This window comes from Leptonotus elevatus, chromosome 19 (genome assembly GCF_054856555.1).
Source record: "Leptonotus elevatus isolate MCC_2025b chromosome 19, RoL_Lele_1.0, whole genome shotgun sequence".
In the NCBI taxonomy this organism is placed as follows: Eukaryota; Metazoa; Chordata; class Actinopteri; order Syngnathiformes; family Syngnathidae; genus Leptonotus; species Leptonotus elevatus.
The window spans coordinates 2,264,696-2,287,496 of NC_141257.1; the positions used below are offsets into that span (position 1 = coordinate 2,264,696).

Below are 22,801 nucleotides of genomic sequence, written 5' to 3' on the forward strand. Positions count from 1 at the left end.
CTCTAGTGCCTTTATTCAACAAATACACTAGAACACAATACTTATAGTGATCTTGTGTTTTCACCAAATGACAACCTTGTGTGTAGCAGTACCGACTTGAATGAGGTCAACGTGACCATCGCGGGCTCCGTGTGCGACGTCCAGTCGGCCAACGACACGCAAATTGTGTGCATCACTGGAGCCCAGCGTCAGTCCCAGGAGACTACGGTGCAAGTCGGCATCAGAGGCCAGGGCATCGCCAAGACGGTACCTTGTGTTCTTATTTGAGCCACTAAGAACAAGAGGGGGATAACTCAATGTTTGTAATTTGCAGTTTGTCAAAAACATTTAGTTCAGCATGAATCTAAAAGCCATGCCGCCTTTCCTCTTTCACTTTCACACATCACGGGTAGGTCTGGAATACAACATCATCCATTATTTGTCTTTTGCTTTAGGACAACGCCTATTACTTTTACATTGATGTGTGGTCGTCCAAATACACATGGGGTGGACTGCCTCCACCAGAGACCGGCTCATTTGCAATTGTCACCAAAGGACAGACCATACTCTTGGACACCAGCACCCCTGTGCTCAAAATGCTTCTAATTCAAGGTGACAAAAATGGAATTCAACCACTAGTAGCGGTTTCAAACATGTTTTCATGGTTGCCCTCTGCGTTGGAAGTAAGATCTGGACAGTCATGGACCAGAATACTTCTTGCTAGGACTAAAGTAGCTTCTTGTCTGAGTTCAGGTGGCATGCTGGTGTTCGACGAGGCCGACATTGAGCTGCAGGCAGAAAACATCCTCATCACCGATGGCGGGCGGTTGCAGGTAGGCCTGGAGGAGGCACCGTTCCAGCACAAAGCCATCATTACCCTGCACGGACACCCACGCTCGCCCGAACTTCCCGTGTACGGCGCCAAGACGCTAGCCATCAGAGAGGGCATCCTAGACCTGCACGGTAGGCAAACAAAACAGTGGACAGGGAGCCTCTGCTGTCCCTTTTGTGTGTTCCTGAGATTTTCAAGTCCAACTTTACTACGAAACTTATTTTTCTTCTGTTCCTTAAGGTAAACATGTTCCAGTTGTCTGGACACACCTGGCCCAGACAGCGGAAAAAAACTCCTCCCTGCTGACCCTGATGAAGGCGGTGACGTGGGAAGTGGGAGATGAGATCGTCATTGCCTCTACCGGTCACAGGTAGATGTTGGCACACTTACTTTTCGGCTGTCAGCACAAAAATCGGTAAAAAATATTAATTTTCTTTAAGAAAAAAACAAGGCTCCCAGCTGTTAATTGCCATTACTATTTGAATTTTACTGTCAATCGAATCATAAAACAAAAAGAATGATGGTGCACTTAACCAAATTATTTTTCTTTAGGAGAGTCTGGTAGCTTAATACTAACACACAAGTCAAAACTGCAACTTACTGAGCCTTTCCTGTATATCTGAATGTTTAGTATTATACTGTATATACATGCTGTCTTATACTGCCATCTGGTGGTGAAGGTGCACATACAAGGGGCCCAATGCAGAAAAACAAAAATATATATTTTGTTCTTGATTGCATTTCAGTTTGTGCCCAAATCCAAGAGTTGAATCAGAATCTTTTTTCATAAGTATCTGTACTTCTACTTAAACATAGCAAAAGTCCTTACACTTTTGTCACTTCTGCTTAAATGTAATCTGCCAATCAAAGGGTATTAAAAACCCGACTTTGACTCCCTGTTTGCTTCCAGGCACAGTCAGAGAGAGAATGAAGTGAAGATCATCGCGGGCGTGTCGGCCAATGGCAAGACAATCACCCTGACCGAACCCCTTAAGTACTCCCACCTCGGGATATCCGTCACCCTGCCCGATGGCACATCCTTTGAGGCTCGGGCGGAAGTGGGTCTGTTGACTAGGAACGTGGTGGTGCGAGGCTCCCAAAGCATAGACTGGCAGGTGAAGATCGAGGCCTGCCCAGCTGGTTTCAACACAGGTATTGTTTTGATCTGGCGGCAGAGTGTGTCGAATGAGAAGAATTTGTCATGAAACTGATGACTGCGTGCAGGTGAGTTCAGCACCCAAACATGCTTCCAAGGAAAATTTGGGGAGGAGATGGGCAGCGATGAGTTTGGTGTCGGCATCATGTTCCACGCACCCCGACCAAGCGAGGGTCTTGCTGTTGGCAGGTTGACCTATGTTGAGGTACATTCTTTACTCGCGACTGCAACCCCGCTGTATCATGATAGTCTGAGGTTTATAGCAATCGCCTTTCTAAAGGTTATTACAACCTTTTACGTTACTATAAATGCTCTACAGTACAAAGAAATGCAGCAAAATGTCGACACAGTAATGCCATGACTTACGAGTTTAATTTGTTCCGAAACACTTATTATTAATTTTTAAACATTAGATGTATATAAAATTAGGAACATGCTTGTACTCTGATTGGCTGCTGGCATCATCACAAACAAAATACTTTCATTTTGAATCCTACAATGGCTTTCAAGCATCTTTGGAAGAGGAAGATCCTGACAACAAACAAACCCTTCGTGATTATTCTATTGTCACTTCACTTTCTTCTGACGCAAACGAAGGAAACTTTTAATGTACATTTAAGGCAGTGTTTCCCCAACCTTCACCTTTTGACATGGTTTGGTTCTTCCGCACAGATCTACCACGCAGGACAGGCCTTCAGGTTGGGACGCTACCCTATTCATTGGCATCTGATGGGAAATCTGGAATACAAATCATATGTCCGCGGTTGTTCCATCCACAAGACGTTTAACAGGGCCGTGACAATCCACAACACCCACCAGCTCCTGGTGGAGCACAATGTCATCTTCAACATCATGGGCGGTGCCTTCTTCATTGAAGACGGTATCGAAACGGAGAACATCTTGCAGTACAACCTGGCTGTGTTTGTCAGGCAGAGCAGCAGCCTGCTGAACGACGACATCACCCCCGCCGCCTACTGGGTCACCAATCCCAACAACATTATTCAACACAACGCAGCGGCAGGGGGCACCCACTTTGGCTTCTGGTACCGCATGCACGAGCACCCCGACGGACCCTCCTATGACCCGAACGTCTGCCAGAAGAGGGTTCCACTCGGCGAGTTTCGCAACAACACGGTACACTCTCAAGGATGGTTCGGCCTCTGGATCTTTCAGGACTTTTTCCCCATGAAGGGCGGCAGTTGCTCTTCCACTATGCCTGAACCTGCTATCTTCCGGAGCCTCACCACCTGGAACTGTGAGAAAGGAGCCGAGTGGGTCAACGTGGGCGCTGTGCAGTTTGCTGATTTCCTTGCGGTTAATAACGAGAAAGCCGGGCTCGAAGGCAAACTGATCCTTCCATGGGCAGTAACCAGCTTCGGGGAGAACGGTGGAGCGGGGGTGTTCAACTCCACCATCGTGGGTCATGTGGACGAGCTCGGCCTGGGCGCAGACTACTGTACAAATCGAGGCGTCATCACACCGTTCGCTGACGGCATGAGCGTTGTCGGCACAAAATTCTTGAACTTTGACCGTGACTCGTGCGCAGCTATCGGGGTGACATCGATCGACGGGACATGCGTGGATCGCTGTGGTGGCTGGGGTGTCCGCTTAAGTGGGCTTCAGTTTGTGAACTCAACCAACAAGGCCGCCTTCAAGTGGGAGCACGAGGCGCTGCTGGTGGACATGGACGGCTCCCTCACAGGTATTCTCATCCTAGCCCAGCAATTCGTTACTGAAGAGAATCTTTTGAAGGACTTCTTGATAAACTTCACGCCAATTGAGCCACTGAGAACTACTCATCATTTCAAAGTCAAGCACAGAAAAAGCTTTGTGGCCTTTATTTCATCTTAAAAATAGAACTATATCCTCTAAAACACAAAATTTGCCCAAAAATTTGACTTTATTCCTGTAATACATCCATCTATTAATTTTCTCAACCGCTTATTGCTCACCAGAGCCGCATCCTGTAATACACCTTTTGTTAAAACAACTGCTCATGCAAGGATTATCATTTTATTTGATTATGTCACACATTATCAGCGCTTCAAATAGGCCCAAAGTTTTTTTTCTTTCTAAAATTGTTTTAGTATGTTTTATTTGCATGCCAGTCCCCTTCCGTAGCTATGCACTTTTTAAAATAACAAGAAAAAATTATTGCAAGTTGTTTTGCTGACACCATTTTAAGAGCCACTGATTAGGTAGATATTCAGGTCAACTTTGTGATTGTTCTTTGACATGGTATTCACATTGTTTTCCAGGCAATATCAACCATAAAGTCATTCCGATGAGCAACCTGCTTGACCCGGCACACTGCTCCCTGAGCGCCGAGTTTAGCTTGGTATTCCCTGGAGCTGTTTGCGACCAAACAGTCAATTTTCATCGCGTGGGGCTCAACAATCCCACGCCGTCGTCTCTAAACTCCAAGGATCTCATATTCACCAACTCACATGGTATTAACATTACCCGGACAAGCTGCTCTTAATAATGCATTTCAGCTTACCGGTATATTTAAACGTATATACAGCAAAATAAGTTATGAGTAATAAAATGCATGAGAAGTCAGCCTACCTGCACGTTTTCTGTAACTTTTGTAAAGTGAGCTGTTAGAAAAACAACAAAACAGTTAACATCTTAAGAATAAGCATATTAGCTATATTTATGAAAATATTGTGTGAAGTGTTGCTTAGCTCAATGACAAGGATTTTCCATAGACACGCAAACAGAAATTAGCAGACGCGGCGAAATGTTCACATGAAAAAACAAACTTAATTGGTCATTTAGCCTTTGTTTTCATTCTTTAAGATGCTACAGCAGAAATTTCATGAAATAAATTTACCATCAGTTTACTGAGTTTGTCAAATGGCACATATTTGGTGCCCGCTCAGTGCTAAAACCTATAGGGATTCTCCATCGAAATGCTAACAGACATTAGCTTTAGACATTATACATTGTGTTAGCTTTGTCTACCAAACACCACAAAGATATCGAATAATTATGTTTTTTTCCCCCCCTTAAGGCCACACTGTGATCCCGTACTTGAAAAAGAGATTGACCCACAAGTTTGGCTGGATGGGCATACTGCCTACAAGCCTCACGTACAAAATGCACTTTGATAATGCAGACCAACTCACAAATATCAGCTACAGTGCAACTTTCTATGGCTTTGAGGTACATTATTGTTTTACCCCCACCAAAAGTCTGACATGATGTTGAAGCTGTGTTGTGCGTTGACTCACCAGCAGTCTCTCCGTCTCGCAGTCAGATCAGTTTGTGATCATCCACCACAACTTCAGCCAGAATCCAAACATGGTCCGAATCCTGGATGAAAGGAACGCCTCATCGTCGCCGCTCAGCTTCGGTGCTAACCACAATGGTGACTGGTACCTTGACAATAACAACCTCTTTTATATGGGTGAGGCCCGCTTTTTTGTTTTCAAATGTTAACAGCCGTGTACACATGTAGCAGTTTTTAACATCTTAACCAATTTGGAGACCTCCACGTGATGAGGAAAAACATATCGCAAGATAATCACTTAAATCACCATTGCGTTCATTCATTCAGTGTCAGGAAAGACGAGCCAGAGCCAGCGCAAGCGCCGCAGCAGCGTGGATCGTTCCTTAGTGGACGTAGCAGTGAACTTCAAGGTCTACCGTTGCTTTTTCGAAAACTGCATCCCGCCGCCGCCCACCACCATCACCACGCTGCCCACCCATCGCCCAGATGACTTCATGTACGGTAACATTTAACACATCCGAGTTATGTGATAGTCATGTTTTATAAGCGTCTGTGTGCTTTTGCAGTCTGTGGTCCAACACATCATTCTGGGAGGGCTCAGCTGAAAATGGCTTCAATACACCAACAGAGGGCGCTGATGTTTTCATCCCGCCAGGTAGTGTTTAATTCTTGTAGAAATATTTGCAGATTCTAAAATTAATTGGGAATATCTGGCTCTGGTGACCATTGAAAGGACAAGCCAAAAATCGCAACAACATTCAGTTGGATTTGTGGTTGAAAATCCAAAGTCCAACAATTCACTTCATCCATCCACAGGAATGTGGGTGCTTTTGGACAGCAACACCCCTCCCCTAAACAAACTGATAATCATGGGAGTCCTGGAGGTCCCACAACCAGCCAACAGCTCGTCCAGTCGTCCGGCTCGGGCCTTGCCACATAACCACACCGTCGTCATCAATGCCGTCTACATCTCTATTCAGGTAGGGGTCAAAGCTGCAGTCTTTCTTATGACTATAAAGAGGGAGCTGCATGTTGACAGAAGTGATATGTGCTTGTGTTCCAGGGAGGGAGGCTGTTGGCAGGCTGGGAGGACGAACCCTACAATGGAGATCTGCACATCAGATTGAGGGGGAACCACAGCACCCCTGACTTGCTTCTGCCAAACGGGCCCAATCAGGGATCTAAAGTTTTGGGTGTGTTTGGCACCCTGGAGCTCTATGGACAACCGCACAGCGTTTATCATACCAAACTTGCCACCACGGCCAACGCCGGGTCTAGCAGACTCACCTTGGTGGAGGCTGTTGACTGGAAGGTCCATCTGATTTTTTTTTAAGATTCATTTTCAGTTGGTTCGTCTTCAAGTTGTTACAGTTACTCATGTATGCTTGTGTGCACAGGCTGGAGACGAGGTGGTCATCTCCACCACCAGCTACAGCGTCTGGGAGACGGAGAAGCGAGAGATAGCCGTCGTGTCCGACAATGGCCTTGTGCTCACCTTGACCCAAGCTCTGAGCCACACTCATGTCGGTTGGTTGTTTTCACTTTTTAATAATGATCATACTCCTTAAAAAGAGGCAGAAGTTGTGAAAAGGGCCGTCTTGTCAAGTTTGCGTGGGGGGTTGAGGGGAGGTAGATACAAATACAGGGAAGCAAGGGAGAGCAGAAGGTAGCCACCTGGAGAAGCATTTTGGATGAAAGGTGAAACCTCTTAAACTACCAAGAAGAATCCAGTTGCCTCCATTCAACTTCGGCCAGTTACCATGACTTAAAATGACTGAGAAGCTTCAGACGATTTAAAGGCTTGTATACTCACCTCCAAAAATATTGAAGTAATTAGATCAATGCCCTTGTTTCATGTGAACAAAAATATTACAATGGCTGTGATTTGTTGCCCATCTGTCAATTTCATTAATTGGGCGCTGATTGTCCATGGTCAGATATGGGTTTTGCCTCTATTTACCGTACCAGGTGAGATTCACTCCATCGAGGGAACATCACGGTCGTACAAGCTGGCAGCAGACGTCGGCCTGCTGACCAGAAATATCAAGATCATCGGTGACGAATACGCAGAGATGATGACAGAATCGTTTGGGGCCCGATTGCTGGTCGGCGCCTTCTCCTCAGGAGGAATCGACTTCCGAGGTAAGAGGTAAAAATATGTGCCATTGTGTGGGGCTACATGTATTGTGACTCAGTTGTCTAACTGTTCTTCAAGGCAAGGCTCAACTTCGGAACATAGAGTTCTTCCAGTCTGGTCAGGAAGGCTGGACTGATGAATATGACCCGCGATATTCGGTGGCCTTCTTAGGCCTGGGACAGGTATGTCCAGACGTCAAGCATTTTATTAGGTACAGTTGCTGAGTGTATTTAAAAAGGGGACTCTGTTGTCTTCCAGGCCAACGACTCGTCTATTCAGGGCTGCTCCTTCCACAACGGTTTCTCGCCCGCCATTGGCGTGTTCGAAACTGATGATCTGGCTATCGACGACAACGTCATCCACCACACAGTGGGCGACGGTAAACATTTTATTCTGTTGTGCTGCTTTAGTTTTACTTTCACAGAGTCAAAATCTAAAGGTTTGTCATGGTGGTGGTCCAGGGATCAGAGTGTGGGGGAACAGGATTACACTGAGGAGGAACCTGGTCACAATGACTTTGTGGCCTGGATCATACCAGGACCGAAGGGAAGAATTCAACTATGACCAAAGCGCCGGCATCAAGGTCAGTCCAAAATGCCAAATGCCTCTAAAATGTAAATTTTTACCATGAAAGTGAATTAATTCTTAAAAAAAATTATTAATTGTATGGGCACAAGAATTTTGGGGGCAAATTTGTTTTAAAAAATCCAAACAAAAGCCACCCTAACTACAGTATCGTTTGCTTATTCTTGGTGTCAGGTGAATGAGGGGACAGACGTGGTCATGCAGCACAACATCGCGGCGGGTTACGAGCGAGTCGGTTTCCGCATTGATGGAGAGTCTTGTGTGGGTAAGGACTGTTTTTTTTCTTCAAAATATACATTTATATACAAACATCCTCTGAGAGGTGAAGCAAACTTGTGCAGGTTCATCTAATGGGAAAGAGGCCTGGTCTCACAATGAGGCTCATGGCGGCCTTTACGGCGTCTTTATGAACCGCGACGGACTACCCAGGTGCTCGCTAATCCGTGACTTCTTTGTCTGGAGAAACTTCGACTACGGAATCTATTTCCAGGTAGGAACTCACCTTCTCTCGTTAGGTTTCATTTTGATTTTTTTTTCTTGTTTTAAATCTTGCATTAACTGAGCCACTTAAAATTAAAGTGGACTAACTCCATCTTTGTCATTTGGTAGTAGATTGATTTAAAGTTCTATTTCGTCCCTCGTCGACCACCAGATGGCGGTGCTGAACAGCACAGAAAATGCCTTTGTGCACGTGCAGACAAGAATGTATACCAAATAGACACAGTCATCGTCTCCCGGGTGATCCATTTCGTATGTATAAAAGGCCATGGAACCCGGAAGACAGTCTCTCAAACTTTCTCGCGCATTTGACTTGCTCTTGCTTTGCATACCGCTGTTCTTGTGTGTCTTCGTTGGCACTCTGATAAGGCGGGGGTCACACTATGGCCCAACGCCGCTTTCGTCCCCAAAGTTTTGTCTGGCTCCCAAGTTAACCGTCCTATTTGTCTTGCTCATTTTGCCACCCACCCCAGTTGGTGGACGGAGATGTCGATCTGAGCTTTTTATGCCGTGTGAGAGCTCTCTGCCCTTATGTTGGTGCTAAAGCGTGCTTCCATAAGTCCACTCAGCTCTTTGTGTCTTACGATGGCCCTGCTAAAGGCGCTGCTCTCGCTAAGCAACGTCAGTCTCATTGGATCCGGGATGCAATTCGGCTGTTGTACCGGATCTCTAATCGTCCCCCGCCTCCTGCTGTGCGCAGTCATTCTACTAGAGGTGTTTCTACATCTCAGGCCGTTCTGAAGGGCGTCTGTGCTGCTGCGTCCTGGTCATTTTATGGCTACAACAAAATCTCGGGGATTTATGACTCATATTCCTGATTACCTCCCAGACCATCATGAGCATCACGGTGTCCAATGTGACCTTGGTGGACAACGGCATGGGAATCATGCCCATGATCTACGGACCACCCTCGCTGTCCCACCAATATGCTGACAAGAAGGTCCGCGTGGAGGTAAGACTTCAACAGCGGCTCTCTTTTTATATGCTTGCCACACCCTTTCTTACCCTCAGCTTTTTCCCCCCAGAATGCCGTGGTGGTTGGCGGAAGCCCCCACTTCAACTGCTCTGACACGCTCGACGTCAACGACTTCAACACAATCAGTAGCAGCGTCCATCGAGCACCCAGGCCCGTCAATGGTAACAAATTAAATGACACAAACTAAATTGTCACATTTGATGCAATCATAAAAGTACATTTATTACTTGAATTAAATGTCAAACTAAATTACAAAATGACATAGAATTTGTGTATAAAGTATGCAATAATGTATATATATTTAGTTTTAAAGGAGTATATAAAAATAGTAAATTAAAATTGTGAATTTCTTTACAATTAATCAAATTAAATGTTTAAATTAACAAATTACAGAAGTAAATAAAATTAATAAATAACTTACCGGTAAGTTAAATAATTCAAAATGGGTCAGTGATCTCCTTTGTGCTGGTTCCAGGTGGCAAATCGGGAATCTGCTGGCCGTCTTTTGCGTCTGCACACAACAACGCTCCGGTGAAACCCTTTCCCGGCAACATCAACTACAACGCTATCAAGGGCCTGATGGAAGTGGCGGGTGAGTTGCAAAAACGCCCGAAGCTTGACCATACTTGCCTATTTTGGGTTGTGAAAAACAGGGAGATTTTTTTCATCGGCGTATTGATCGGCCCACTTGCTATTGGGGGGTTGTTGTTTGACGGACATCCAGCCATTACTATTTGTGATTAGTCACCGTAGGAAGGGAGTGTGCACAGCGATGGGCGACACGCCAATTAATATTTATCGACTGGCTGGAAAATGGCTGCGTTTGCCAGTCAATGTGTCAAATAATTCCCCACAATGTGAACTGTGCACTTTGTGGTCAAAATATGGAGATGAGCGTATCCTCATTCCTCACAAGTCCGTCGTCGCGCTCCCTCATCCAGATTCGACGTTCGTGGGATTCGGCAGTGCATGCGCGGGCCAGACCAACGTGATGTTCATGACCAACCCTCTCAACGAGGACCTGCAGCACCCCGTGCATGTTTTCAACCTGACCACCGTTAACAGCACCAAGGACGGGCGAGTCTTCATACACAGGCCCGATGTCAGGTAAAAAAAATAAAAAAAAGATGTTTGTGTCAACATGGTCGAATGTACGACGGTGCATTATGGCCACATATATTTTTTTATTTATATTTTATATTTATTATTCTGAGAAAAAAATGACAAATTTGCCACTTCATGAAGTGGCAAATTTGCGAGAACAAAGCTCAGAAACTTAGGAGAAATCCACGTAGCGTAGTTAGTTTTATGTGAGCATTCGTCAGTGGTTACAAAATAAATATAAAATGAAAACGCAGGATGGAGACAGATTCATTATTAATTTAAATTTTACTCATCATACACAGCAGCTAGAGCAACAACACTTCCTGATCCCCTATCAGCTGACTAACACTAATCAACTTAACTACTTGTACAAAAAAATACCAAAGTATGTGTATATAATAATTCTGGAAACATAAATGTACAAGTAAATATACATTTTACAAATAAACTTAAAAGCTTTTGATCCTCAGGGTGTGGACCTTCGCAAAGCGCAAAGCTTCAAACATCATATGGTTAATCTCTGCTAAAGCAATTACTATCTCCTTATTTGAAAAACCCGACTGAAAAGTATTGGCCCAAACATCCGAGTAGTACGCTACGTGTATTTTTTTTTAAGTATCTGCGTTTTTTTTTCCTCCGAATATTAACCCCCACTACCGCCCCCCGAATTTTTTTTATATATATACGTGGCTCTAATACGCCCTCGTAGGAATGGAATTTCTGGAAGCTTTTTCATTTTTAATGTTATGTGTGCGTGTGTGTCAGCAAAGCGAACCCGGCTGACTGCGTGGACATGGATTGCGACGCCAAGAAGAAGACTTTGCTACGTGACCGGGACGGTTCCTTGCTGTTGTCGGCAGGCAGCGTGGTGCCGCAGTCTGAGTTTGAGTGGAACGGGGACCCCAGGAGGGGGCTGGGCGACTACCGCATCCCCAAGGTCATGCTGACCCACCCCAACGGCACCCGAATCCCCGTGGAACAGATCGCCCCGAATAAAGGTAAACCAGCGGGTAACCTAATCGGCGAGCGCCGAATAAATGTCATTTCATTTGGAATTCATTCAATTAAATAAAAAGTGTACATTTAATTATTTGTAAATGATATGAGGTTTGTAAACTAAATGAGAAAAGGATTTACTTTTGTACATTTGTCAATGAGCAGACTTCCCGACTTACTTTTTGGCGTCTTCTTTGTCATCAGGCGTGATCCGATCCAACTGCACGTACGTGAGCGCCTGGCAGGCGTACGAATGTCACGAGCTCAACTACAGGATGCTCGTCATCGAAAGTCTGGACAGCGACACGGAGACCCGACGTCTCAGCCCGGTGGCGGTGCTTAGCGAAGGCTACGTCGACCTCATCAACGGTACAAGCGCCACGATGTTTACCTGAATAATATTGGACATAAAAATGACAGGGTTTTGTGACCGAATAGAAAAATAAGACCACAATAAATCAGTTCAACGTGACATACACTGTACAACTCAATAGAAAAAATATAATATTTTCGGAAATGGGCTTCTGACGGTGAATCCCCTAACACACAGGCATAAACGGAACTGTGACACAAAAAAAAAACATGTTTTTTTTTTTTTTTTACTGGCGGCAATGGGCTTCCATACATTGCAAATACTTCCTTAATACTGTGAAAACAAATGGATTGTTATAGTAGTCAAACGACATCTCATAAAATTTGTAATTCAAAATAATATTTTCAAATCAAATAACGATTCAAAGTCCAGTGCTTTTCAATGAGCAGTGTGAATTCTTTCACCTAATTGACCACCATTTTGGCTTGTGACGTAGTTTGGAATTGCCATTGGAAACACTGTTGTCAATTTTTATGTTAAGTAAGGTTGTCCATGTCATTTGAATGTTGTAACTAATAAAGTAAATTGTTATCAAACTTAGCTACTTTTAAATCATACATTTCAGTAAAGTTAATCTTCCAAGGGAATTTTAGTGGTCACTCGCGCTGTGGACGTCGCAAGATGGCGACGCATGAAATGTTTGTACATTACCTTACAGAAGGATTCGACATGCCAAATAAGTACAACATGTCAACAAACACACAATTCTCGACTATGCTTTTCTACATTATACTTCAAACACCGAAAAGAACACATTAATATTCATAAGTTATGTTTAAAACTCGTGATTACTTGGTGCGAGGTGAAACTTCAAAGAGTTGCGCCGGGGAGCTGTCAATCAAATCGGCGCCGAAACGCAACACGTCACAGAAATGGCAAATAAACACGGCGGCGCCACAAATAAGTACAATACGAAACGACAAAAGTCATTATTTAGTTTACTCACTGTGTTTCAGAGACGGACACAATCACTATAGCACTGGACACATGCTTCCACGGCGGCGTAAAAGTTTAGACTGCGGGCTCAGTCACTGCTAAGTGCTAACCATAATGGACAAGCACCCAGAATGCATTGCGCGCCTTTTGTGGGAGGTTATGACCTCATTCTATTCTTAATATTCAGTACGCGCATCCAAATATAAGAATAATAATGAACGTTAATATTTAGAACCTGTTAACAAAAAAAAATAATAATAATTTATTTAAAAAAAAAAAAGGGATGCAGTGTTCAGAATGCAAATAAAATTCAACCTCTTGTTATTTAAACAGGATTCGATTAAACACAAAAATAGTTCAGTTCTCGTAGGTTACTAGTTACACTTATTGTTTTAATCAAAGTTATAGCTACTGTTACTATATACAAAGTCAGGATGTGGCTGCACTTGGAATTATCTCATCAAATTTAGCCTCGGGCTAAATTAAATTATAGTTCCCCGACTTACTTTCATTTTTGCTTTAGTTAAAGCATTCCCACATGTGTTCTTGTGCTTTTTATTCTCCACACTTTTTCTCCAGGCACTTGATTCACATGAATCCTTTGCAGATGTTGTAAAAGTTGTATGTGCGTTTTATGTGTGCGTGTGTGTCAAGGCCCCCAGGATCACGGCTGGTGTTCAGGTTACACATGTCAGAAGCGAGTGTCCCTCTTCCACAGCATCGTCGCCATGGGACGCGCCGTGGACGTGTTCTTCACGAGCAGCAGTCCCAAGAGGCTGCGCCTCACGACGCTCAACGCTGGCGAGGACGAGGTCGGAGTACATCATGTTCTGGTTTTTTTTTCCTTTTTGTGCGTTTGATGTAATATGTTAGTAGATGGGTTGTTGATGGCCTTGTTTGTCGCCTGCAGCACGTGCTGGTGTCCGTCTTCTACTCCAGGCCGCAGCGGATGGACGTTTATGTCGGCAACCAGCTGGTGGCGCCCACCAACGCCGAGTGGAACGCCGACAACACCGACTACGCCCTCAAAGAGCCCACCTTTGACGGTACGTTTATGGCTACACTGTTATTGTTGCTACTTTAGTTAGCCTGTCATCCTATTATTGCGTTAGCATTAAGCTAGCAGACTTGGACTCCTTTTTTGTCCCCTGAAGCGTCCCGTGTTTCGCCTGCAGGTGAATATGTCCCGCAGCTCAACGTTTCCACACCGCATGGCTCCAACTTCTTTGATCAGGACTTCAAGATGTTAAAGGTCCTTCTGAGAGGATCGGAGGCCGTTGAGATCCAGATGTCACCCTTGCTCATTGTCTCCTTCGAGCTGCCCGCCATGACCGAGGACCAGTTCTTCGGTGACAACCTGGTCCGCAACCTGGCCGCCTTCTTCAAGGTCCCGACCAACATGATCCGGATCACCAAGATCATCCGGGAGGACTCCAGGCGGCGGAAGAGGTCCACGGGTCTAACGGTGGAGGTGGAAATTAAGAAACCGCCGGTCCAGCAGGTCTCCAACACCACCGATGGTGAGATTTGGATCATGGTGGACTGGTTGCTAGCTTTAGTTTTGAGGTTCTGGGTTTGAATACCATGTTTTTTTCCCCACACACATCAAGCAACATTTTGCCTTTAAATTTTTTTTTTTTTTTTTTTTTTTTTTTTAACTATCCTAGACGAGGAGGACTTCAAGCTATTGCAGAACATCGCCGACAATTTAGGTCAGGCGGCTGTCTCGGGCAACCTCAGCCAGTCCATCGGCTTTAACGTATCGTCGGTGGGAATGGTGGCGCCGCCGCCTCCGACTTCGGACCCCCGCTGGAATGAAGTAAGACGGAATCGCCTGGAGTGACAACATAACAGGAAGGCAATTCATACCTTGGCTTCGCCTTCGCCTTCGCAGGAGGCCTCCGAGGAGCCGACGAGAGAGGAAGCGAAGGTGAGCCGCGTGTCCAGCGTGGAGAAGCTGCTGGTGGTGCGAGAGCCTGTCGCCGGAACATATGTGGGGCCGTTGACGCAGCAGCCGAGTCTCATGGCTGTGGACCAGCAGGTGAGCTTCTACACTGATTTACAATCCTCCCAATTGTCAGGTTCAGTCAACCTAGAACATTTAATAAACAACAGACAAGGAAGGAAAACAAGAGACTTAGACTATTTTTGCTCGCGAAGAGAACGGACAGAGATGTGCAGTTACAGTCTCCTACCGCTCTGAAACACTCTGCCGAGCCCTCTCTTTTTATTTCTTTATTTCTTTTTTTTTTTTTTCTTTTTTTTTGGGTGGTCCCTAGTTACACAGCAATTGCTGCTCTAAAGGTTGGGGTGCACACAGCAGCATGTGAAAACCATCACCGATATGAGCCATTGCGCAGATAATAATACAGACGTGTCTTTCTTTGGAAAATTGGCACTGAAAATTTCAAGAGTCAAAGTTCAATAGTTCAGCCGCAAAATGTTCCGGCCACTATCTTGTGAAAAGGGCACAGTTCCTGTTCCTCCTTCTCAGGGGGACTCTGCTCTCTTCACAGATATCTTCAATTTACAAGGTTTTACCACTGAATAAATGCTTTGCAATACTATAAGAGTTAATATGGGATAACTTACGTACATTTATTCTAACACCAAAAAATGTACATTCCCTCTAAAGGAAATTCTGCAATACCCTTTTTTAAACACAACTGAACTGTATTTAAGCAGTTATTTTGCATACCACTAGAGGGAGCCTGTTTACCCCTTTTACATTTTGCTAATCTTCTAAAAATTTGACCTCCAGGGAGATTGCGTGTCGGTGGGCGTGACCACCATGACGGTGACGGCCAGCCTGAAAGATTCCACCAATGCCGATGTGAAAGGCCTCGAAGGCAACGGCACCGTCTCGTTCCACTCCTGCTGGGCGAACTTCAGCGACCTGTCGGTGGTCAACGGCGGCGACAACCTCACCATTGTTTTCACCTTGAAGGACCTTGTGAGCGCCCGCTCACAGGAATTCAGCGTCCAGGAGATTCCGGTGCCCACGCCGACGCCGACGCCTTTCGTCACCGTCACGCAGGCCGCCACGCCCGACGACAGCGTGTTCGGCACAGGCGGTGCCATCGTGCCCGGGAGTTTGTGCCTGGTGAGCGTCATCTACACGTTCGCCTGCTGCACCGACGACTTGCCCCTTTGTTAAGGGGGCGCTATTCAGTCACCACCTGGGACAAAAACGTGCCAGGTTGCGAATATTTAATCATAGCAATGATGATCATTTGGGTTTATATACTCAAAAGTTGATTTTTTTTTTCTTCCTTGCTTGTGCACGTTGTGATTGCTGAAAGCATTATTTTGATATGCATCTACTTTCACATAATCATATCATCCAAATTTCAACAATTTCAAAAAATCTGGCTTTTGCGGGCTATCATTTTTGTCATTCCAAACATTCATAATTTTCCCGTAATTTAATATTTTCAACCAAAAATTCCCCATTGATTCACAATGGGACTCACATTGTCACCATTTGAAATTCAAAACATTAAGCTCAATCAATTCACTACCCTGAATTCCCATTGGTCAAAATTTCAACATTTTCACCACTAAAAATTCCCACCAAAAAATGACACATTCAACAAAACAGGTTCACATAATTGTTCCCATTTGAAATTCAAAACCTTCAGCACATTCGCCATAGGTGTCGATTTTCGACATCCCCAAAATGTCCACGTTACACAAAAAAATTGCCCATTCACATCATTTTAAAATCATTCTATATATTTTATAATTCCACATGCTTCCATATTTTTTTTCATTCAGCATTTCAGCATTCACACGCAAATTCTCCAGAAATGGCAAATGTCTGATTAATAATAAAAGCTATGATGCTTAACATTCATTCTTGTGTGTGTCAATTCATGAATTGGTGACTTGGGGAAAAAAAGTGGAAGATATTAAATGACCCGTCGCCAGCTAATTGAGTGATACATGTATACATTTCGGTTCCTGAGCAAGCTGGAGTCTATCCCTTCTAAATTTTGGTGAGAGAAGTGGGGATCCATCAACATATTCAGTAGACAAGCATTCACATTCACATCTACGTACAATTTGCAGTCTTCAATTAAGATAAGCTGACGTTTAGTAAGAGAAGCGGGATCCGCCCAGCATTGGCTGTGACTCTGTGTGAATGTTTTCTTGCCTGTATCTGCCCTATGATTGACTGGCGACCAGTCAAGGGTGTGCCCCACCTCTCACCAAAAGTCAAATGGCATTAAAGACAGTACATTTTTTAGAGGCGCAAATGTCCGCAAAAAAAACAAAAACAGTACTCTGTCCATGGTCCTGAACTCTTTTGGTGTTTCGCCTGCCTTCTTTTCCGCTCCACTGGAGGGCAGCATAGCTCCATGGCAATGGAATACAATGAGCTTAAAAAGTCACAATCAGCGGGGGAAAAAAAGAGGCATCTTGTCTGCTCCCTCGCCAGGGGAGGGGTGACTGCATGGGACTCCCACAAAAACTTTTACAGCCTTCATTATGTGGGAGGGGGGGTGGGGGGGGGGGCAACACTTAAACTTTGCCTGCGTTCACGCACCGTGCGCACTTTGCGTGGACGCCTGTGCGTGCGTGTGTGTGTGTGTGTGTGTGTGTGGGCCCCCCCTCCTCCAGGGCCCCCATGGATGTCTCTCTCGTGGCCGCTCTGTGCGGGGCTCTGGTGTTCGCCTGGCGGGTGCCCCCCGGCCGGCCCCTCGGCCTCTGGTCGCAGCCGGCCAAGGCGGCCAAGCAGGCGGTTAAGGCGGCGGAGGCGTCCCGCCACTTGCCGGAGGTCCGAGCGGAGCCCCACGACTACATGATGTCCATCTACAAGACCTTCTCCGCGGCCGAGAAGTTGGGCCTCAACGCCAGCTTCTTCAGGTCCTCCAAGGCGGCCAACACCATCGGCAGTTTTGTGGACCGCGGACAAGGTACGTTTCTTACAAATGACATGGAGTTGTTTTTGTGTGTGTTTTTATATATGTGACGTTTTTTGTTGCTGTTGTTTTGCAAACTCTTTTGATTGCGTGCTCTTGTTTTTGTGTGTGCTTATTTATTTATTTTGGGGGGGTAATTTGTTTTTTTTTGTTTTTGTGATTTTAGTGTTATTTTGTTTTGTTTACAGTTAACATTGTATTTATTTATTTCTGCTTGTGCTTGGTAGTTTTGTATTTTCTTGGTCTTTTTGGTGGACAATTTGTTTTGTTTTTATTTGGTATATTTTGTTTTTGTTTTGTCTTTTGGACAGTTAATTTGTTTTGTTAATATTTTGTGTTTGAAGTTTTGGTTAATTGAGTGAATTTGTGGTTATTTGTCACTATTGTGACAAGTTTTTTTTTGTGGGTGAGAACAATTTGTGTTTATTGCTTCCTGTGGTTTTGTTTGGTTTTTATGTTGCAGGACATTTAGTTTTCTCTGTTTGCGGGTGTTCTGTTTTTTGGTATTTAGTGGACGTTAAAATTGGGAGATTTGTCTGTGTGTCAATGTTTACTGTAAGCTTCCTTGGTGTGATTTGTGGACAACATGATCATATCACAAATAAAAACAAAATGTTGTCCTTTTTTGGGTGTTGGGCAGACAATTTATTTTCTTTTTTCTTTTTTTGTAGACAGAGGATGAGGTATGTGCACAATAAATCACTTCTGTGTTTGTTTGGTACTCTATACATGGCTTTTGTGTTTTGTGGGGGGAGGGGGCTGTGGACAATTAATTGTTCTTATTTCTAGCATGTTTTTCAATAGATTTTTGTGTTTGTTTTGTGGGTATTGAACAAGGTACAATCTCACAAATGACATATTTCATGTGCAATGTTTTTTTTTTTTTTTGTGGACCATTTATTCAGAATTGTGTTTTTTTATTGTTTGTGGCTAATAAACAATAATTTGCATATCCAATCTAAAAAAAAAACAGTATTGCATGTTTTTTTTTGCTTACTTTTGTTTTCCATTTTTTTTCTTTTGCATAATTGTTTTGTCTGTGTTTGTGTGTTCTTGTTATGTTGTCGTTGGTGCATTTTTTTATGTGGACTTTCCTTGTGCTTTTAAGATTTGTGGACTGTTGACAAGGCACTACACTTTTACATTTATTTATTTATTTAGTGAGTAGGTCAGGTATAATTTATGTGGATTTTTGTCCCTTTTTTTTTTCCAGGTACCGTATAATATTCACGATAACTCACATGGATGCTTTTTTGATTGTGCTTCATCTTTCCTCAGACGAGCTCCCGTTTTCTCCCCTCAAGAGGCAACGTTACGTCTTCGACGTGTCCACCCTGACGGAAAAATCGGAGGTCCTGGGAGCCGAGCTGAGGCTCTATACTAAATTATCCGGCAACGTTGGCCTTTCCGAGTCAGTGGAGCTTCATCTGCTCTCGTGCCAGGACCGGCGCCCGCTGGACTCCAAAACCCTGGAGCTGCACGAATGGTCCGGGCCCAGATGGGAGGTCCTGGACGTGTGGGAGCCGTTCAAAGAATGGAAGCGGCAGGGCGAGAGCGCCGGGAAGCAATTCTGCCTGGAGCTCTCGGCCACGTCGGACGACTCCGACGGGGAGCTGGATCTGACCCGGCTGGGCCTGCGCCGGCACACGAGGCCCCGGCAGAAGAAGGCCATCCTGGTGGTCTTCACCAGATCCAAGCGGCGGCAGACGCTTTTCGCCGAGAGGCGGGAGCTCCCAGCCCGAGGCCGGGGGCTCAAATCCGGCCGCAGCAGGCGCACGGCGGCGCCCAGGAGCCGCCACGGGAAACGTCACGGCAGGAAGTCCGGGTCCAGGTGCGGTAAAAAACCACTCCGGGTCAACTTCCGCGAGCTGGGCTGGGACGACTGGATCATCGCCCCGCTGGACTACGAGGCGTTCCACTGCGAGGGCGTGTGCGACTTCCCGCTGCGCTCGCACCTGGAGCCCACCAACCACGCCATCATCCAGACCCTGATGAACTCCATGAACCCGGGAAACATGCCGCCCAGCTGCTGCGCTCCAGCCAAGCTCAGCCCCATCAGCATCCTCTACATCGACTCGGGCAACAACGTGGTCTACAAGCAGTACGAGGACATGGCGGTGGAGGCGTGCGGGTGCAGGTAGGACTTTGGACCCTGGACCCTCGCCAGCTTTGAATCCTGAAAGGACTGAAATGGATTTTAGAGATGGTTAATACCTCATACCGGATGCTCCTTGCAGATCACACAGCACGAGGTGTTTTAGGCACAATAAAATGCCACTCGAACCCGAGCCGACAAAAAAAAGAGCACATTTTCAAGTGGCTTTTTATTGTGGGCAGCCAAAGGCACACCTGTGCAATAGTCCATCCATCCCGCCATTTTCAGTGCCACTCATCCCGTTCAGGGTTATGTAGTGCTGGAGCCTATCCCAGCCGACTTTGGGTGAACGTGTCCAATAATCGTTGCCATCTAATCAGGATCTTGACTATCTAGGCAAAGGAGAGGTGCTCACTAACTCGGATTGAGACAAAAGTAGACGTCAATCATTCGTTTCAAGTAGTTAAACATTAAAAGGGGTCAAATTGCTTCCGAAGATAAGAAGAGTGTTAAATGGATGATTTGGGGAAGGCAAGACTGAAGACCTCTGCCAAGGCCTCGCATTCCGAATTTGGATTAGCATCTCATTTTGAAAATGAGATTTTATGTAGTGCAACTAAATAACAACAACAACAACAAAAAAAAACGACTAAAAGTGACTTGGTGGAGGTTGCTGGTCCTCAACCAAACAACAATAGTGCAGCACAAAAACTAGAACGACACAAAATTCAAGGTTCTTCCAATTAGCGTAGCTTAGCTTTAAAACGTATGCAGGTTAGCAGTTAGCCGTTGTTTACACTCCTTTAGCCACACAAAAGGCACTTTAAAAATAAAAAATAAACTTACATTTCACGCTTCATTTAATGCTGAACTATTTGTTTAAAGCCAAAAAAAAACACAAAATACGCTCCAGCTTTTATTTTATTTTAATTGCATTAATCAATGAAAAAATATGTTCCAGATATTTCATTATGTTGTAGATTTGTAGCCAATGGAATGTCATTTATAGTATAGAGTGCGAATGTGGGAATATTTCAATGCACGTTCTCAAATGTTGCTGTTTGTTGTTCTTTTCAGAAGCACTGATGTCAAAAAGCACCGCATGTAAATATTCGATGCGCAAATGATGCTAATTTATGTTTCCATGAGTAAGTTATTGCAAACGCATGCTGGATGTTTTTGTATGCTGTCAGATGTCTGTCCTAAAATGATCATTTCAGACTAAAGACATTTTTTTTCTTTTTTTCTTTTATATTTGCCAAATATTGTATATTATTGATTTTTTTTTCACTTAAACAATATTTTAAAATTGCTCAACTAAATAATTATATTCATATGAAATGTAAAACAATATACCTAGAGTACTAATTAAAGTATATATAAACATGTCCAAGTTTCAATGTTTTACTGAAATTTTTTGGGGATGAAATCCCAACTTTCATGAAAACAACAAGGGGACCCGAGACGGAGCCCCTGAGGGATATCTTAAGAGTTCAGCGCCACAGTACAGTACACAAAACTGGTCTGCATGGACGGAACTCTTCCTGTCTCGTGTCAAAAAGTGCTGCGGGGGTCAAGAGGGGGTCAGCAAACAAGTGGGCCCAGCGCCATCTTGCCTGGGTGGCCTCGGTGTGCGTGCCCGCTAATACTGGACAAACAAATTGGCGTACAGATGCAACTAGGTGACCCCTATTTAGTCTACAGCGGGACAATGGAGGAGGAGGATCCCGACATCAGATTAAGGCTGGCTTCTCCACCCGGGGGTTCAAAGTTCAAGTGGCCTATTGTCTGCTACTAAACAACCCCGAAAAGGCTGGAATGGAATGCCCAATGACAAGGTGAGATCAAAATAAAAAAATAAAAAAAACAGGAGGGGACAAAAGAGCGGAATGCGACGTCTCTATAGTGGCCCCCGTGGAGGCGTTCCCGCTTTGGGGAAGATTTGCGGCGAGATGGAGCGATGCACAAAAGACGCGCGGGTTATCAGCATGGAAGCGGCGTGAACGTCTCCCACATGCGGACAAAGACGAGGCGGGAGAAGGAATTTCAGTCTGCAATGAGCAAGAGGGCTTGAAAGGAGATGAGTTGAGGAAAAAAAGCCCCCTCACTAAATAATTTGATTTTCACACTTGTCTATGAAAAGAGTTTCGCCTGGTGAAACTCTTAAGATTTGAGCGGCAGTTTGAGGAAACGATAAAAAAAAAAAAAAAAACTTTTTTAAACCTGCAGGTGTACCTAATAAAGCGTAGTGGGAGGAAGTTTCACTCGCACAAACGCACACTCCATGATGGGATTTGGGTGTAAAACAACAATAAGGGGCTCCGAGATGGAGCCCTGAGGGACGTCTTAGCACATTAGCGATGAAAGCTAAAGTGAAACGAATGTGTGTGTGTGTGCGTGTTGGCTGGCCAAGCTACTTCTATTCATGAACGTTATGTTTACCATTTTCAGTTTGTAAATTGTGTCAGTGCACCACCTGGTGGTTAATGTTATTTGCGCGTGTAGAAATAGTAGTAGAAGAAGTCACAAACCGGAAGCAATTGATCTTATGGAACCCGCAGACAACTCCACTCTTGTTTCCTTGTAGTTTCTTGTTCAAGCATCGTCTGTAAGCGATTAGATGTGCGCCAAATTGTGAATGTTTGTCAAACTTATGCGATCGCTAATTGTTAGCATATGCTAATTACATTTGTTGTCTTATCAAATGTGGCTCATATGGCCTAAAGAAATTTGCAGTGACTATATAATTACTGAACAATGGATTTGTGATTTCATGCTTTGGAATAATAGAACTTTTATCGCAGCACAATATTTAAGCTACTCTTTTTTTTTTTTCTCTCTCACAATTGAAATGTAAACACGTATCAAATGTAGCAATCGTAATAGAATGCCCCTGCAAGGTCGAATTGTAACATAATTGCTTAAAGCACATCAAGCATATTTACTTAGCAAATACAAACAAAACATAAACCTT

At 44.5% G+C, this 22,801-nt stretch overlaps 3 protein-coding genes across 13 annotated transcripts in view; 2 read left to right on the plus strand and 1 right to left on the minus strand.

Annotated features, from left to right (window-relative positions):
- The window catches only part of nudcd1 (NudC domain containing 1), a 47,428-nt gene extending 34,487 nt beyond the window's left edge, over positions 1-12,941 (minus strand). For 3 of the 8 annotated variants that reach the window (XM_086062617.1, XM_086062614.1, XM_086062612.1), the window contains exons 1-6: positions 12,818-12,941; positions 11,678-11,889; positions 9,820-9,909; positions 5,204-5,351; positions 4,536-4,567; positions 93-271 (exon numbers count right to left, since the gene is read on the minus strand). The gene's annotated coding sequence lies outside the window, so the exon portion shown is untranslated. Of the gene's footprint in view, positions 1-75; positions 2,316-4,535; positions 4,568-5,203; positions 5,365-9,819; positions 9,910-11,677; positions 11,890-12,817 lie in introns of those variants that run through there. The other 5 variants (XM_086062613.1, XM_086062616.1, XM_086062618.1 and 2 more) reach the window with 5 other exon arrangements.
- pkhd1l1.1 (PKHD1 like 1, tandem duplicate 1) overlaps positions 1-16,663 on the plus strand; it is a 34,747-nt gene extending 18,084 nt beyond the window's left edge. For 2 of the 4 annotated variants that reach the window (XM_086062607.1, XM_086062605.1), the window contains exons 42-74: positions 87-246; positions 435-591; positions 733-942; positions 1,052-1,181; positions 1,722-1,963; positions 2,036-2,172; positions 2,640-3,669; positions 4,226-4,417; positions 4,984-5,135; positions 5,226-5,379; positions 5,530-5,698; positions 5,769-5,857; positions 6,019-6,182; positions 6,266-6,514; positions 6,600-6,729; positions 7,171-7,344; positions 7,418-7,521; positions 7,598-7,718; positions 7,801-7,922; positions 8,099-8,189; positions 8,266-8,414; positions 9,252-9,374; positions 9,448-9,559; positions 9,874-9,990; positions 10,340-10,505; positions 11,268-11,500; positions 11,703-11,867; positions 13,462-13,619; positions 13,718-13,853; positions 13,983-14,327; positions 14,475-14,626; positions 14,702-14,848; positions 15,569-16,663. In XM_086062607.1, the coding sequence (XP_085918733.1) occupies positions 87-246; positions 435-591; positions 733-942; positions 1,052-1,181; positions 1,722-1,963; positions 2,036-2,172; positions 2,640-3,669; positions 4,226-4,417; positions 4,984-5,135; positions 5,226-5,379; positions 5,530-5,698; positions 5,769-5,857; positions 6,019-6,182; positions 6,266-6,514; positions 6,600-6,729; positions 7,171-7,344; positions 7,418-7,521; positions 7,598-7,718; positions 7,801-7,922; positions 8,099-8,189; positions 8,266-8,414; positions 9,252-9,374; positions 9,448-9,559; positions 9,874-9,990; positions 10,340-10,505; positions 11,268-11,500; positions 11,703-11,867; positions 13,462-13,619; positions 13,718-13,853; positions 13,983-14,327; positions 14,475-14,626; positions 14,702-14,848; positions 15,569-15,964 (6,376 nt within the window). In that variant the 3' untranslated portion in view covers positions 15,965-16,663. The remainder of the gene's footprint in view (positions 1-86; positions 247-434; positions 592-732; positions 943-1,051; positions 1,182-1,721; positions 1,964-2,035; positions 2,173-2,639; positions 3,670-4,225; positions 4,418-4,983; positions 5,136-5,225; positions 5,380-5,529; positions 5,699-5,768; positions 5,858-6,018; positions 6,183-6,265; positions 6,515-6,599; positions 6,730-7,170; positions 7,345-7,417; positions 7,522-7,597; positions 7,719-7,800; positions 7,923-8,098; positions 8,190-8,265; positions 8,415-9,251; positions 9,375-9,447; positions 9,560-9,873; positions 9,991-10,339; positions 10,506-11,267; positions 11,501-11,702; positions 11,868-13,461; positions 13,620-13,717; positions 13,854-13,982; positions 14,328-14,474; positions 14,627-14,701; positions 14,849-15,568) is intronic. The other 2 variants (XM_086062608.1, XM_086062606.1) reach the window with 1 other exon arrangement.
- Positions 16,664-17,306: 643 nt separating this feature from the next.
- Positions 17,307-21,158, plus strand: gdf6b (growth differentiation factor 6b). The gene is made up of 2 exons (XM_086062620.1): positions 17,307-17,726; positions 19,011-21,158. Exons 1-2 carry the CDS (start codon positions 17,438-17,440, stop codon positions 19,871-19,873), a joined length of 1,152 nt encoding a protein of 383 aa, XP_085918746.1. The 5' UTR covers positions 17,307-17,437; the 3' UTR covers positions 19,874-21,158.
- The last annotated feature ends 1,643 nt before the right edge of the window (positions 21,159-22,801 follow it).

Coding starts and splice junctions, on each gene's coding strand:
- gdf6b (XM_086062620.1), top strand. CDS start 17,438: ATGGATGTCTCTCTCGTGGCCGCTCTGTGCGGGGCTCTGGTGTTCGCC. Junction 17,727..19,010: donor TTTTGTGGACCGCGGACAAG/GTACGTTTCTTA, acceptor ATCTTTCCTCAG/ACGAGCTCCCGTTTTCTCCC.